The sequence below is a fragment of the Trachypithecus francoisi genome, unplaced genomic scaffold, assembly GCF_009764315.1.
Source record: "Trachypithecus francoisi isolate TF-2019V2 unplaced genomic scaffold, Tfra_2.0 Lachesis_group5, whole genome shotgun sequence".
In the NCBI taxonomy this organism is placed as follows: Eukaryota; Metazoa; Chordata; class Mammalia; order Primates; family Cercopithecidae; genus Trachypithecus; species Trachypithecus francoisi.
The window spans coordinates 57,906,594-57,920,742 of NW_022681470.1; the positions used below are offsets into that span (position 1 = coordinate 57,906,594).

At 51.4% G+C, this 14,149-nt stretch overlaps 2 protein-coding genes across 3 annotated transcripts in view; both read right to left on the bottom strand.

Annotated features, from left to right (window-relative positions):
- The window catches only part of CACNA1S (calcium voltage-gated channel subunit alpha1 S), a 74,329-nt gene extending 69,810 nt beyond the window's left edge, over positions 1-4,519 (bottom strand). For both annotated transcript variants that reach the window (XM_033200742.1, XM_033200741.1), the window contains exons 1-2: positions 4,217-4,519; positions 2,225-2,330 (exon numbers count right to left, since the gene is read on the bottom strand). In XM_033200742.1, coding sequence (XP_033056633.1) covers positions 2,225-2,330; positions 4,217-4,368 — 258 coding nt within the window. In that variant the 5' untranslated portion in view covers positions 4,369-4,519. The remainder of the gene's footprint in view (positions 1-2,224; positions 2,331-4,216) is intronic.
- A 1,469-nt stretch (positions 4,520-5,988) lies between these two features.
- On the bottom strand, positions 5,989-7,838 carry ASCL5 (achaete-scute family bHLH transcription factor 5). Its single transcript, XM_033200743.1, has one exon. It carries the CDS (start codon positions 7,395-7,397, stop codon positions 6,777-6,779), a length of 621 nt encoding a protein of 206 aa, XP_033056634.1. The 5' UTR covers positions 7,398-7,838; the 3' UTR covers positions 5,989-6,776.
- Positions 7,839-14,149: the final 6,311 nt, after the last annotated feature.

Genomic DNA, 14,149 nt, shown 5'->3' on the forward strand with positions numbered 1-14,149 from the left:
GGTTTCCGACTTCCAGGGAACTCATAATTCTGTCTCTATGAACTCTAGGCCTAACCCAAGGTTTTGCAACTCCAGCCCACAAACTAAAGAAAAACACACACAGGACTACATGAAACAGTTAAGGTAGCCATTTTGTTTCAAGATGGAGGATGATATAACCTCTAAGATGTAATTTTTTTTTTTTTTTTTTTTTTTGAGACAGGGTCTCACTCTGTCACTTGAGCTGGAGTGCAGTGGCATGATCCTGGCTCACTGCAGCCTCGACCTCCTGGGCTCAAGCAATCTTCCCACTTCAGCCTCCCAAGTAGATGGGACTACAGGTATGCACCACCAGGCCAGGCTAATTTAATTTTTGTAGAGATGGGAGTCTCTCTATGTTGCCTAGGCTGGTCTCGAACTCCTGGATGCAAGCGATCTTCATGTCTCGGCCTCCCAAAGTGCTGAGATTACAGGTGTGAGTCACTGCACCCAGCAGAGGTGTCGTTTAATATCCTCCAAGATGGGGCAGAGTTTTTTGCAAAAGTAGTCAATGTTGTAAGGAACTGAGGCCCACAAATATGAAATCGTGAAGGGTGGGGTAGACCCAGAGCTCTCCCTGCATTCAGAAACATAGAGACTAAGCCTATGGTGTAGAATGCCCAGACTTTAAGAAATGCCTTCCTTGACAGCAAAGGTGGCATTGCCCTGCCAACATTTAATCCCACTCTCCTTCCACACTCGGGAGCTCAGAGTGTTTTCTCCTCATAGCAAGCACACATTTAGAATCCCAGCTTCCCATCAGCTCAAGATAGATTCCCATGGAAACCAGCATAAGGGAAAGGCAGAGATGTGTCAGGCCCTGGACACATGCTAATATACCTCCTCCCTCCCAGGCCCTGCAGTTTCAGTGCAGGAAAAAAAAAAAGCCCTGTTGAAAAAGGTGGTTCCATTGTCTTGTCCCCTAGGGAGCCTGAGGCCACTGTTTCTAAGAGGGCTTTCCCTAGAAGTCTTTCTGCTGTCACCCACCACCTTGGCAACACAGCCTGTACAAGAGCAGGTTCTGGCCAGGCATGGTGACACACGCCTACAATCACAGCACTTTGGGAGGCCACGGCGGGCGGATCACCTGAGGTCAGGAGTTTGAGGCCAGCCTGGCCAACAAGGCAAAACCCAATCTCTACTAAAAATACAAAAATCATCTGGGCATGGTGGCAGGCGCCTGTAATCCCAGCTACTTGGGAGGCTGAGGCAGGAGAATCACTTGAACCCAAGAGGCAGAGGTTGCAGTGAGCCAAGATTGCACAGCCTGGGCAACAGAGTGAGACTCTGTCTCAAAAAAAAAAAAAAAAAAATTGCAGGTTCTAAAGTCAGAGAGACCAAGCTGGAGGCCCTAACACAAGACTTAGATGTGGGGTGACCCTGGACAATGTACCTAAACTCTCTGAATATCAGTCTCCTTGTCCTTTAAATGGGTCTAATAATGTTACTTACCCCACAGGAGTAGTTATGGGGATTAAATAATACAATAATGTAAAATATTTAGCACAAATCCTGGCATTTAATAAGTACTTACTAAATGCTAACCATTTTTATTATAAATTAGCTATTGGGTAAGTAAGTCCCTGAACCTCTCTAGGCCTCAATTTCCTCATCCATAAAACAGAATGAGGTGGGGAGGAGGTAGGACAGCCTAATTTTTGAATATCCCTTCCAGCCCCGGCATTTTATGATTCCAGGTATGTGTTACTGATGAAGGGGTGAAGAGAAAGTGGTATTGTAGAACTCTAAAACATGTTCTTGCTTCAGATTTCTGGATAAAACTCTTCCATGAAGGCAAACTTAGTGGACACAAGTTTCTTATGAATTACATCTGGGGAAGGGAAATTAGCATTCAATCTCTGTGGTTCACTAGCTGACCTTATGAAGCCTCAGTTTCCACATCTATCAAATGGAACCACTTTATGAGGTGGTTGTGAAGATTAAATGAGTTTACTCTCATCAGGTATTAGCACAGTGCCTGGGACCAATGAGTGTGTGCTCAGTGCTGGCTGACAATATCACAGAATCTAGAATAAGCAGGTTGACCCTGGAAACCTGTTGAGCCACTCAGCCAGCCCTGCAGGTGTGTGGGGATGCAGGGAGTTAAACCACCAGCACCGTCCCCCAGAACAGAGTCTACCAAAGGGGCCTCCCCAAGCCTGGGGCTGCAGGCCAGCAGGAAGGGGCATGGAAGGGCCAATCTTACCAGGCCGAGGTTCAGAGAGTTGTTGTCATCTTCTGGCATGGGCAGGTACACGGCCAAGGCCACACAGTTGGCGAAGATGGTGAGCAAGATGATCGTCTCGAAGGGCCTGGAGCCAGGGTTAAGGAGAACCCTTGGGCCACAGGGGCATGGGACTTACAGGGTTAAGGGGAAGAGGGTGCTGAGGGTCAGTTTGGACTGTGACTCTGATGCCAGGCTGGTGGACAGGCTGTTGGGCACTCGCCCACGCTGCTCCTTCCCTGAGCCCCTGCAGGATACAGTGAGGACCAGGTTCCTGCCTTGACAACTGGCTCCCTTTCCTCAGGAACAAGTCGCTTTCACATAGACTCCTTGGAATGGTAAAGGTCTGGTCCCTGGCTGAGGGCTACTCAGCTTTAAGGCCTAGGGGGTCTTCACACCGCTCCACTCTCAGTGCCTGTCCACGCCCTTGCCTCCTCCCAGGAAGCCATGACTTTCCTAGATTCTGGCCAATCCACAGAGGCTCACCCAGAGAAATGGCACGGGAGGGTAAGGGTTGATGCGGGGTAAGGTTGAGAACTCACTGAGCAGGACTGGGAATGAGGGATGGAGAGATGAACGCTGAATTTCCAGAGCCATGTGTGCATGCTGGTGTGCTCGTGCTCACGCCTGTCACACCTCACCCCTCCCAGACACACCCACCCTGCCACAGCCATTTCTAGAGGGTACCCCAGGTCCATGGCTTTCTTGACTTTCTGACCCATTAGGCAGCAAGTGTGGAAAGAGCTGGAGAAAGCAAGGGAGGAAGCGAGGCAGTTGTTTGGGGGCGGATGGGGAGGCATATTATGTAGATGGGCTTGACAGAAAAATCCCATTTTCTTCCCAGTAACCTCCAGTGTTTGAGAAAAGAGGAGGGCCACAGGGGCAGGGGGCTACGAGAGGGGAAGGTGCAGAGGAGCAGAGGATGGAGGAGAGGGAGAACCCACGGAGTAAAGCTGTTTGCAGAAGACAGGCAAGGAGGGAGGGCCTAGGAGGGTTTCATGTGGGTGATTCACCGACTGGCTGAGGGCAGTTGAGGGGAACAGGGCTGACCCTGACCCCAAGCTATCTCTACTTGCCTCATGTTTCTCTTGTCCTTCTAGTTATCCCTCATTCTCCTTCCTTCTAGGGAACAGTTGGTAGGAGCCCAGCCTTCCAGAACCCTTCAGAAATATTTCAAATATGCCCGACCCTCGCTCTCAGAACCCACTTGACACAGCCCTCCCCTTCTCTCTGTCACTCCTTCCTCCCTTCCCCAGATAACCCAGATATTTTCAGCATTCTTCCCCCCAGAGCAAATGCAAACATAGCATAAGATTCGAAGTCCCTGTCCCCAGGGTGACACATCTGAGCTAGAACAACCAGGCTTGCTTGGCCTGTGTCTTGGAGCCACTCAGACCAGGCGTCTTTCAGACCCATTTCTCCCCTTGGCTCTGTCCTCAGCTGGGACCTGCCCCTAGAGGGGTCATTCCCCACCCAACCCAAACAAGGGAGAGTTTTCTCAAAGAGGCCATCGAACCTTTTGTTGGTTTCTATCCTATTCCAAAATGAGGCTGGTGCTTCAAAAACCTAGTGGCACCCCATGATAATGTGGATTTGGGCACACCTGGGAACAGTCCCCATGAAGCAGGCCCCACCCATAGGTGGTCAGTAGGCATCTCTGGTTGTCACCCAGGACTTGGGTGGCCCACTCAGGCCCAGGAAGCCCCACCAAGTCCTCCTCCTCCTCCTCTTCCTCCTCCTCTTCTTGTTCCTCCTCCCCCCTCCTCCTTCTCTCCCTCCTCTTCCCCCTCCTCCTCTCCTGCACAGCTGAGGGGAACGTTCCTTCCCCCAGCCTCACTCAATTCTGTGAGTTCACCCCACATCTAAGTCCCAGGCCTCCCTGGCCCTCCTGTAGGAAGTGTGTGCTCTCTGATCACCCCTGAATCCCTCCCCCATGATGCATGCTCCCCCCATGGCCCGGGCCCTGAAGGATACTTCCATTCTACAATACTGATGCAGGCCTTCCTCAGGGGGTTCTCCAGGGTCAGGCAGAACAAGGCCCGGGGTGGCCTTGGCAGAATCTCAGGAACCGGCTTCTTGGGCTGTTTCTTCCTCAGGCCTTCATCCTGGGGTGAGGACGGCTCCATGGCTTCCCTGGGAATCTGGCTTTCTCCTGCTCCCCCACCCCAGTGCCCTCTCTTCCCTGCATCCCCAATGCCCCCCGCCTTGAGGACTGGGCTGGCTGAGGCTGTCGGCTGAGCCTGCCCTGCTGAGCCAGCCGGGGGGCGGGGGCAGGAGTGGGGGCAGGAGGATTACTCTCCCCACTCTCAGCAAGTAAAATTAGCCTCCACTCGGCTCCCCACTGCCGGGCCTGAGCTCCTGAGGCCAGGCAGCTGTCATTCCATCCAGTCCAGCCAGTGACTTCCCAATCTGTCCCCTGAGGAGGGTGGGGGATGGGGAGAAGAACTTACACACAGGCCTGGGATGGGGCAGGGGCAGTGGGAGAGGGAGACAGGGTGGAAGGTTTCAAGCCTGGGGCAACAGAGATCATGAAGGGGTAGCGTTGGATATGGAACCTCAAACGGCAGAGTGGCCCCCTCATGTCAAAATTAGGTTTCCCCTCCTCAGCCCCATGACATTGTCTGGAGAAGGCACTGGGCAGCCTAAGTCAGGACAGCTCCACAGCACCCCCTGCCCATCTCAGTATTTGCACCATCAGCCAAGACTCCCCAAACATACCCTCAACCCACCCCCCAAGCAATCCCATGTCAGGGAAACAGTAAACCCCTCTCCAGTGGGCTGGAAGACTCCCAGAACATCCTGAGTGTACACACCTCTGGCATAGCACCTGCCTCACTGTGGAGCATCTGCTGCGTATCTTTCTTTCTCACCTCCTCCCACCCCTACAGGTGTAAAGGTTGTGTGCTTTATCTCTGGGACTCTGGCCCCTTCTCTGCACAGTCCCCACATATACTATGCTCCCTGTAAATGATCACTGAGGCCAGGCGTGGTGGCTCATGCCTGTAATCCCAACACTTTGGGAGGCTGAGGTGGGCGAATGGCTTGAGCTCAGGAGTTCAAGACCAGCCGGGGCAAGTGGTGAAACTCTGTCTCTACAAAAAATACAAAAATTAGCAAGGTGTGGTGGTGTGTGTTTGTAGTCCCAGCTACTAAGGAGGCCAAGGTGAGAGGATCAGTTGAGTCTGGGAGGTTGAGGCTGCAATGAGCCAAGATCGGGCCACTGCACTCCAGCCTAGGTGACAGAATGAGACAGAGTGAGACCTTGTCTCAAAAAGAAAAGTTCATTGAGGCCAGCCGCGGTGGCGCATGCCTGTAATCCCAGCACTTTGGGAAGCCAAGGTGGGCAGATTACTTGAGGTCAGGAATTCCAGACCAGCATGGCCAACATGGTGAAACCTGAACTCTACTAAAAATACCAAAAATTAGTGGATGTGGTGGTGTGCATCTATAATCCCAGCTACTCTGGAGGCCAAGGCAGGAGAATTGCTCAAACCCAGGAGGCAGAGGTTGCAGTGAGCAGGCATCGAATCACTGCACTCCAGCCTGGGCAACAGAGCAAAACCTGTCTCAAAAATAAAAATAAAAATAAAAAAAATTCATTGAATGCCTGAGCTAACACTGAAACTTAAATGCACTAACAGCAAATCCCACATACCCTTCCAGCAAGTACTCTGGACTAGGAGTGGGAATGAGAAAGGGGCACCAGGAAGGGTGAGGGTAGACAATGATCTAGGAATGAGAAAATTCAACAATCCTTTTATTTAGCTCTTTGGTGCCAACACAGTGCCTATGTACCCATATGCACACCCCCCTCCCCCAAGGCTTACAGTCTGAGGGAAAAAAACCACAGTCCCCACCCAACCTGGGACAAAACTAGACGACCTCGTTGCGGGGCGTGGAGGGAGTGATCGCCCCCCACCAAGGAAGCTAGAGAACGCCACCAGGGCACACAGGTCGCCTCTGCTGAGTCTGTGGGTTCGGTCCGGGCTGAGCGACGGCAGCAGCCTGGCCTCCCATCCCTTCCTCTGGGTTCCTTTCTCAAGGGGCAAGCGTGCTCCCAAAGAAGTCGCTAGTATTTGAGGCCATCTGGTGGAGAGCAGGGGCATGGTAACCGAGGGATCAAAGCCGGGCTTGCCTCCCGGGAACTCGCAGAGACTGGGCTGCGCCTGCGGCGAGGAAGGACGAAGCAGAGCCACCTGAGGCCGAGCGGGAGCCAGACCCAGGGATGATTGTCCTGGAGTGCCCCTCTGCGCCCCGGAGGGGACGCAGGACGCCCAGAACAGTCCCAGGCCCTGGCCCTCGCTGCACCCACGGAGCTCCTCAGGTCTCTATCGCGCGCCTCGCACCCGTTGCCCTGCACTTCCTCCCCAAGTTGATGGAGGAGGGAGGGTGTCGCAGACACGGGAGCGCCGCGGACCTCCTGCAGTCACCAGCCTGCGGCGCATCGCCGGTGACCCAGCAGCCTTCCGCTGCTCCCGAAAGTGGGACGGGGCCGACGGATCATCCCCCAAGCCAGGGGCGGCCACAGGCCCGATCAATGGCAGGATTCCTCCGATTCCAAGAAAGGCGAGGGGGAGAAGCAGGAGGACTCGGATGACTCCGGTACCAGGGAGGAGGGCGCCCGGGCCTCGCCGTCGCCAGGGCGGTCGGGTCGGGGGGCGGCGGGCGGCGCGGGGCAGGGCCCGGTGCCCGGGAGGCCGCGGGCGGCGGGGGGCGTCGCGCCGTCTGGGGCCGAGCTCAGCAGCTCCTGCAGGTACTTGATGTAGCGGATGGCGGCGCGCAGCGTCTCCACCTTGCTAAGTCGTTTCTCTGCCAGGGCGCCGGGGAGGTGGCCGCGGAGGCGCGCGTAGCCCTCGTTGACGCACTTAACGCGCTGCCGCTCGCGCTCGTTGCGCTTCTGGATGAAGGCTGGCTCGAAGGGGTATTCGTAGACCCCGAAGGCGCCGGGGAAGGGCACATAGGGGAACACCCCCGCGTAAGCGTCGTAGTAGGGCTGCTCGGCTGGGCCCGGGTACAGCAGGAAGGGCACGTTGCCCAGGGGCTCGGCGGGAGGCAGGGGCGCCTGCCGGGGAGGGGGCACGACGCCCAGCTGCATGCAGCTGGGGGGCCCCAGGGGCCTCCGGTCCACCAGAGCCCGGCAGAAGTTATTGTTCATGGTGCCACGTGGAGCTGGACCCAGAGTGAGGCCCCCACCGAATGGCCCCTGCTTGGGGTCTGCACGGTCTCGACCACTGGGGCAAGTCACATCGCTAGCAGCAGCTCCGGGGTACCAGGATTTGCTAGGGCCTCTTTTCGCCCTTTAGGGTGGCTTCCAAGGACTCCCTAACACCAGCCATCGTTCTAGACAAGTGTGGCCCCTCTCAGGGGGTCGGTGCACGCCTTCTCAGATCCAGCCCATGGCGCCGCGGAACTCTGAGGGCCCACACCTCGCTCCGCAGCACCCATGGGCACGGCCACAGACCCGCACGCCTTGCCTCTTCCTGCTGCCCAACATGGGCACCTCAGGCCTAAACCCCAGGCTCCATGCCCTCCACCCCCACCCCAGCGCCTGGTCCTTGGTCCTCACGGCCTTCGGGACCCCTGATCCCTGGGCTGTCCGGGGTGTCCAAACTGATGGCTGTTGTTAGGAGTGCGCCAGCTCAGTGGAGGGAGTCCCGGGGAACATTTCTAAACAAGAGGAGAGGAGAGTGAACATATCAGTTAAGAAAGGCCTGTATTAGGGGCTTACTTGTATCATCTCCACCCGCAAACGGGATTGTAAGCCTCATGAGGAGAGGGGGTTGGCTACTGAAGGGGCACAGATCTGGGTTAAAATCTTGTGCCCATCCCTTAATAGTCGGGTGACCGCTTTGAGTCATGGTTTCCGTAACGCAAGGGCAAGGGAAACATCCCTGACGGGAAATTAATAAGCAAATCAACTGTGAAAATATGTATGCAAAAACACCTCCTAAAGGGCATAGCTTATACAAATGCCCAATTTTGTCATGCCCCTTGAGAGTGGGGATTAAGTCTCGTCACTGATCCCTTCCAGGGCCTTACATCTAGAAGAAGGTCTGAGACTGCCTATTGAATTAGCAGCAGCAGCCATCAGCCAACGAGGGAAGCCAACTCTTTATGGAAAGGAATGCCTCTTTGATAACAAGGTAGGTGGTGTTGGTCTGTTCAAAGCCCTCTGCCTGGCAGAGACAGTCATCAAAGCCTTCCCTGCCCCAGTCCCCATGGTCCGAGATACACCCTCTCACCCCACCCTGTGTTTCTCTGTGGCACCTAATGGGGGCATCTATTCTTTCACCTGTATGTCCTGAGCCTAGCCCAGTCCCTGTCAAGTAATAGATGCTCCACAAATACATGTGGAATAACTGAGAGAGAGGATTAGGCAGAAAGCTGGGTTTGTTAGGGTGGGACTGATTACACGTAGCCTTTCATAGGATTTAGGAAGCTGTTATTTCGGAAATAATTGGTGTGTGTTGAGTTTAGGTGCCACCAAGCTTCATTGAATGTGGTTATCAGATCCAAGTTAGGTGCCATTTTGTCCAGGAAGCCTCTCTGATCACACTCCCACCTCTTGTGTGTGTCTACAGGGTACCATAAGGGCTATATTAGCACTTATCACATGACTCTATTTTTTTTTCCCACTTCATAAAAGAGGCTCAGGACTTAGCAAGTGAGTGAGTGATGGGCAGCGTGACACCTTGGCCACTGGGCACGGCCTCTCCAAGAGACAGAAAGGGGCTAGCTCTCTCCCTGACAGGAGGAGTTCGTGGTAAACTCAGATTCCTGGGAGTGTCTCCTTCTGCACCCTCTCACCTCTGTCCTTATTGCAGGCCCTGAGTCTGTTTCCAGCTCGCTTTGTCCTCCACACTAAATGAGGACCAAGAAAAATCAACAATGATTCTAAGCATCATGGAGACTTCGATGTGTTCTCAAAAGTGAAACCAGGCCGGGCGTGGTGGCGCACACCTGCAATCCCAGCACTTTGGGAGACTGAGGTGGGAGGATCACTTGAGGACAGGAGTTCGAGACCAGCCTGGCCAACATGATGAAACCCTGTCTCTACTAAAAATAAAAAAACTAGCCGGGTGGGATGGTGGGTGCCTGTAATCCTAGCTACTTGGGAGGCTGAGACAGAAGAATCGCCTGAACCTGGGAGGTGGAGGTAGCAGTGAGCCAAGACCATGCCACTACATTCGAGCCTGGACGACAGAGCAAGATTCCATCAAAAAAAAAAAAAAGAGTGAAACCAAATGTGTGAAACCAAATGTCTGAGAATTCAGGACAAATTCACATATCCCTCCCCTTCTCAATGGCCTTCAAAGCCTCCCCGTTGCTTTCAAGAGAAGGTTCTAGAAAATGTCTCCCAAACAGACCCTCAGATCTATCAGGTCAGTCTTCTCTGGAACTCTTAGCTCTCCTGATCTCACACTTGGCTTGTGCTGGCTCTGGTCCTGGGGGCCCTCTCTACACCTCTCTGCTTTACCCAGAGTCCTGCCATCCTTGATTCCAGCTCCTGCCCATCCTGACTGCCTGAGCTCTCCAACTTCCAGCATGGATTGTGCATTCTTCTGTCTTCAACCAGAATGTAAGCAACCGGAAGGCAGGGGCTAAGGCTTTTATTTCTCAGGTAACGCCTATCAGTCCCTTGCTCAAAATGATTTTCTAGCAGTTCTCTTTTATTGTACAAATTTGGGATCCAGACTGCACTCTCCCATATGACCCCTGTCTATTCATATTTGACTTCATTATTTAAATTTAATTTGATAGGGGTCAGAAGTTTATGACAATTTTAACAAGTACAACTTACTATTTGTTCATGTTGATTTAATATTCATAACTTATTTATTTTCCTCATATACTATTTACATTTTTTCATACAACAATTCAGAAAAGTGATTCAAACAAGAAACCTCACAGTTGGACTATGTATTTCTTGAGCCAATTCTGTCTTTACTGCTAGAAAAGAACTGATAGGCCAGGCGCGGTCGCTCATGCCTATAATCCCGGCACCTGGTGAGGCCAAGGAGGGAGGATCACTTGAGCCCAGGAGTTTGAGACCAACCTGGCAACATGGCAAAACCCTGTCTCTACGAAAAACTAAAAAAATTAGTGGGGTTTGGTGGCATGTGCCTGTGGTCTCAGCTACTCAGAGGGAGGCTGAGCGGGGAGGATGGCTTGAGCCCAGGAGGCAGATGTTGCAGTGAGCTGAGGCTGCACCACTGCACTCCAGCCTGGGCAACAGAGCAAGACCCTGTCTCAAAAAAAAAAAAAAAAGAAACAACTCATAACCTACCTGCCAGATAGCATGGGGGGTACACAACTGCAAGGGAATTGTGTTCTGCATCTATCACTGAATACCAGAAGCTGAGGAACACAGTGTAGCATATTACCATTAAGCGGTATGATTTTCATTCAGTAAATATGTACAGAGGGTCCTGGATATCCTGGTACTGCTGTAGGTATTAGGATAGAACAGCAAACAAACATTGTAGTGAAATAATAATAATAATGATAATCATAGCTACACTTATTATTCATTATGTGCAAGACACTGTGCTAAGAGCCTGATGTGAATCATCTCATTTAATTCTCATGCCATCCTTGAGAGGTAGGTGCTAATATTGTTTGGTTTTACGGGTGAGAAACTTGAGGCACATGAAGGGTAAGTCACTTTTTAAGGACCCACTGTTAGGAATTCATGAACTAATAAAGGCTAATCCACAACCTCAGTTTCCCACCTCTTCCCTCAGTATTTCTACTAGTGGCTTCTCATCTGATCAAACGATTGGAGAGGTTTACACTGACCTAACAAAAGAATCTTAGTAAATTATTCCTGCTGGAGAGGAATTACGATTATAATTATAATTCCTGGACGGGATATCCCGCTGAAGATTCAAATTATGATGCTGTTATTTAACTTCTGCTAAGAGAAGAGCTAAAGGTCACCCTGGTCATCTTTTGGGAGGGTAGCAGCCCCTTGAAGATGTGTTTGGCGGGTGGCCCATGGAGTTCTGCTGCTGGGAATACGCGGACGGGAGTATCATCAGATTGAGTCAAGGAGCAGGAGCCCGCTTGCCTGAGCTTAGAAAACCTGAGCAGAGGCCCCAGGAGGATCTATCCTGCTCATTGGCTAAGTTCATGGGACTGGGCAGAACCAGCTATCAATAGCGCCACAGTGTGGTGGTGAGACGCAATGGCGGCAACAGATTGATGAAATTCCCATCCACACCCCACGGGTGTCAAAGTCATCACTTCCTGTGACAGCTCCCTTTGGGGACTGTGGGTCCCTAGGTCTCCTGGAAAATTCAGGGTAAGAGAAGACCCCTTAGGAAAAGCTATTGAGTTTTCTGTCAACGTCTACTAATTTTCTCCCTGTTTGTTAAGCAATTCATATCACTTAAACTTTCACTATGTACACATACATAAAATATGTATCAATATAATTAGATGTATTTTGTTGTTTTGAGTTAAAAATAGCAATTGCATCAGCATTAGGCAACTTACTAGATAAAAATGTGGCTCTGAAACAGTGGAAGAGCTTTCCCTCTACTCTTAGCCCCCATGGTGACTGCTGAAAGACCTAGTTGAATGAACCCGTTGATTGCCTTGAGTAGGCACAGACTATTAGTTGCAGGCAGTGCTGTCCCCCTTTTTAAGGGGCCCTGGTTCCTCTCTGGGACAGAAGCCACTCCTTGCCCTCAGCAACCCCGTTCATCACCAGCTGTACTCTAGTTTACTTTGCCCTGGGAAGCAGCCGAGCAGATGTGCTTGGCAGGAAGTAACTGCTGTTCCTCCCCGGAGCTTTCTTCATGGTGCAAGCTACCTGAGCTCTTATGCCTGCAGTCTGCGCTCAGTTGTACCATGTACAGTTAGTTTGTTTAGAGCCAGCTATCATCAGTTATTGTGGAAAGAACTTTCTAATCCTCAAATCTGACTTGCACCAGAGAGGGTGCATTGCCAGCGGGGGTCTCCGGCCCTCCTTTGCAATGCCTTGCTGCTTCTAATTGTGTAGCATTAGTGTTTGCCCCACCAGTATTAGCCCCTTGTTGTCCCTATTGCCAGAGGATCTCACTGTCCACACCTCTGGGGATGGCACATTATCATAACTTGCTGTTAATGGTTTCATACTCATCCCCTGCCCGTCTCTCCCAGGCCTCTCCCTGGTTCTCAGTGTTCACCAGGGCCCTGTCTCCCCACCCTCCTCAGTCTTATACTCTGCATGGGCAACAGGCAGCCTGAGGGCCCTCTCCCCAGGGCTCTTCCTGTCACTGCTCCCAACCCAGGCTATAAACTGTGAGCCCAAGTACTCTGGTCTTATCCTTCTTTGAGACACACAGTACAAGCTCAGTATTTGTTGATTGACACTGGTGGGAAGCCCTGGGGAGGCAAAGGCAGATGTGAACTCTGAAGAAGACAACATCATTCTACCTTTCCTGCTTTTCTCATTGTCTTTAGAGGGACTGGAAGCAGAATTGGGGGTCTGAGGTCAAGAACTGGCTGAACATGTCTCTTTCAACAGGGAACCCATGACTCTGAAGGAGGTATTGGGGAAAGTGATTCCATAGTCTTCTTCTTCGCCTACCACTTTGAGAGATTTCTGAGAGTTGAGTAGTCCATAATGCTGCTTTTGGGCAGCAACAGGGAGACTACTTCCATAGCCTCCCCTCTACCCACTGCTGCCAAAACTGGGAACATTTATGAGGAAGCCAAGGACTCAGAATGACAGAACTCATTAGCTTTGTGGAGTTCTCACTCATCCCTCTGCCTCCAGGCAAGATGGTTTCTAAAACCTTTCCCCTAAGGGCTCCATAATTTGAGAAATGCAGCTCCCCACATGCCCCTCCTTGGATACGCACATTAGCATTCACCCTTGGAGGGCACATTAGCATCAGAGGCCCTGGGAAGGCCCACAAGTAAAGAAACCTGTTTGTGTTTAACCCCCAAATTCCCAATGGGACAGAACACTTTTTATAAAATGGTCTTAAGCCCACTAACATCAAATAGAATACACTTCAGGAAATTCTGCCTTTAAATCTCCAGGGTACATATATCAAAACAAACAAACAAACAGGGGCCGGGTGTGGTGGCTCACACCTGTAATCCCAGCACTTTCAGAGACCAAGGTGGAAGGATCGCTTGAGCCCAGAAATTTGTGACCAGCTTGGGAAACTTGTGCTTCTAGTCTTTTTTAAGTCTTACTCACCCCTACATTTTCCTTTAGGAATTCAGTTTTGTATATGGTTTCCAATAGGGTTCTGTTTTAATTTTGTAGACCAATAATTGGCAGTGTCAATTTATTTAGCATTCATTAAGCAGGCCATCTTTTTATCACTAACTTGAAAAAAAAACTCTCATTAAATATCATATTCATCTTTCATTAGGTTCTGCATACTTGAGTAGAGACCCTATCTCTACTAAAAATAAAAACAATTAACTAGATGTGGTGATGCACGCCTGTAGTTCTGGCTACTCGGGAGGCTGAGGTGGGAGGATCAGCTGAGCTCAGGAGGTGGAGGCTGCAGTGAACTGTGATTGCGGCACTGCACCTGGCTGGGTGACAGACCCAGACTCTGTCTAAAAAAAAAAAAACCCAAAACAACAACAAAAAACCAAATAGGAAATCTTACAATCTCCCCTGGGGGGTCTGTCACATAACCTGTAAATATTTCTAGAAGGATAACCTCACCACCCCCACCGTATACATAGTGAACACTCCAGACCACATATTCAACATAAACAATCATTTCAGAGTCTTAACAGGTATAGCTTCAACGTTGATGGGAGAAGGGGCAGCCAGGCCCTGTGACCATGAGCCCACATGGCACTTTGCTGGGTTAGAAAACGATGCTTCATGCTCTGGGTGGGTGTTGTGTAGGCGGGATTCCGGCCCCACTTGCCCCTTAGCCTGCACTG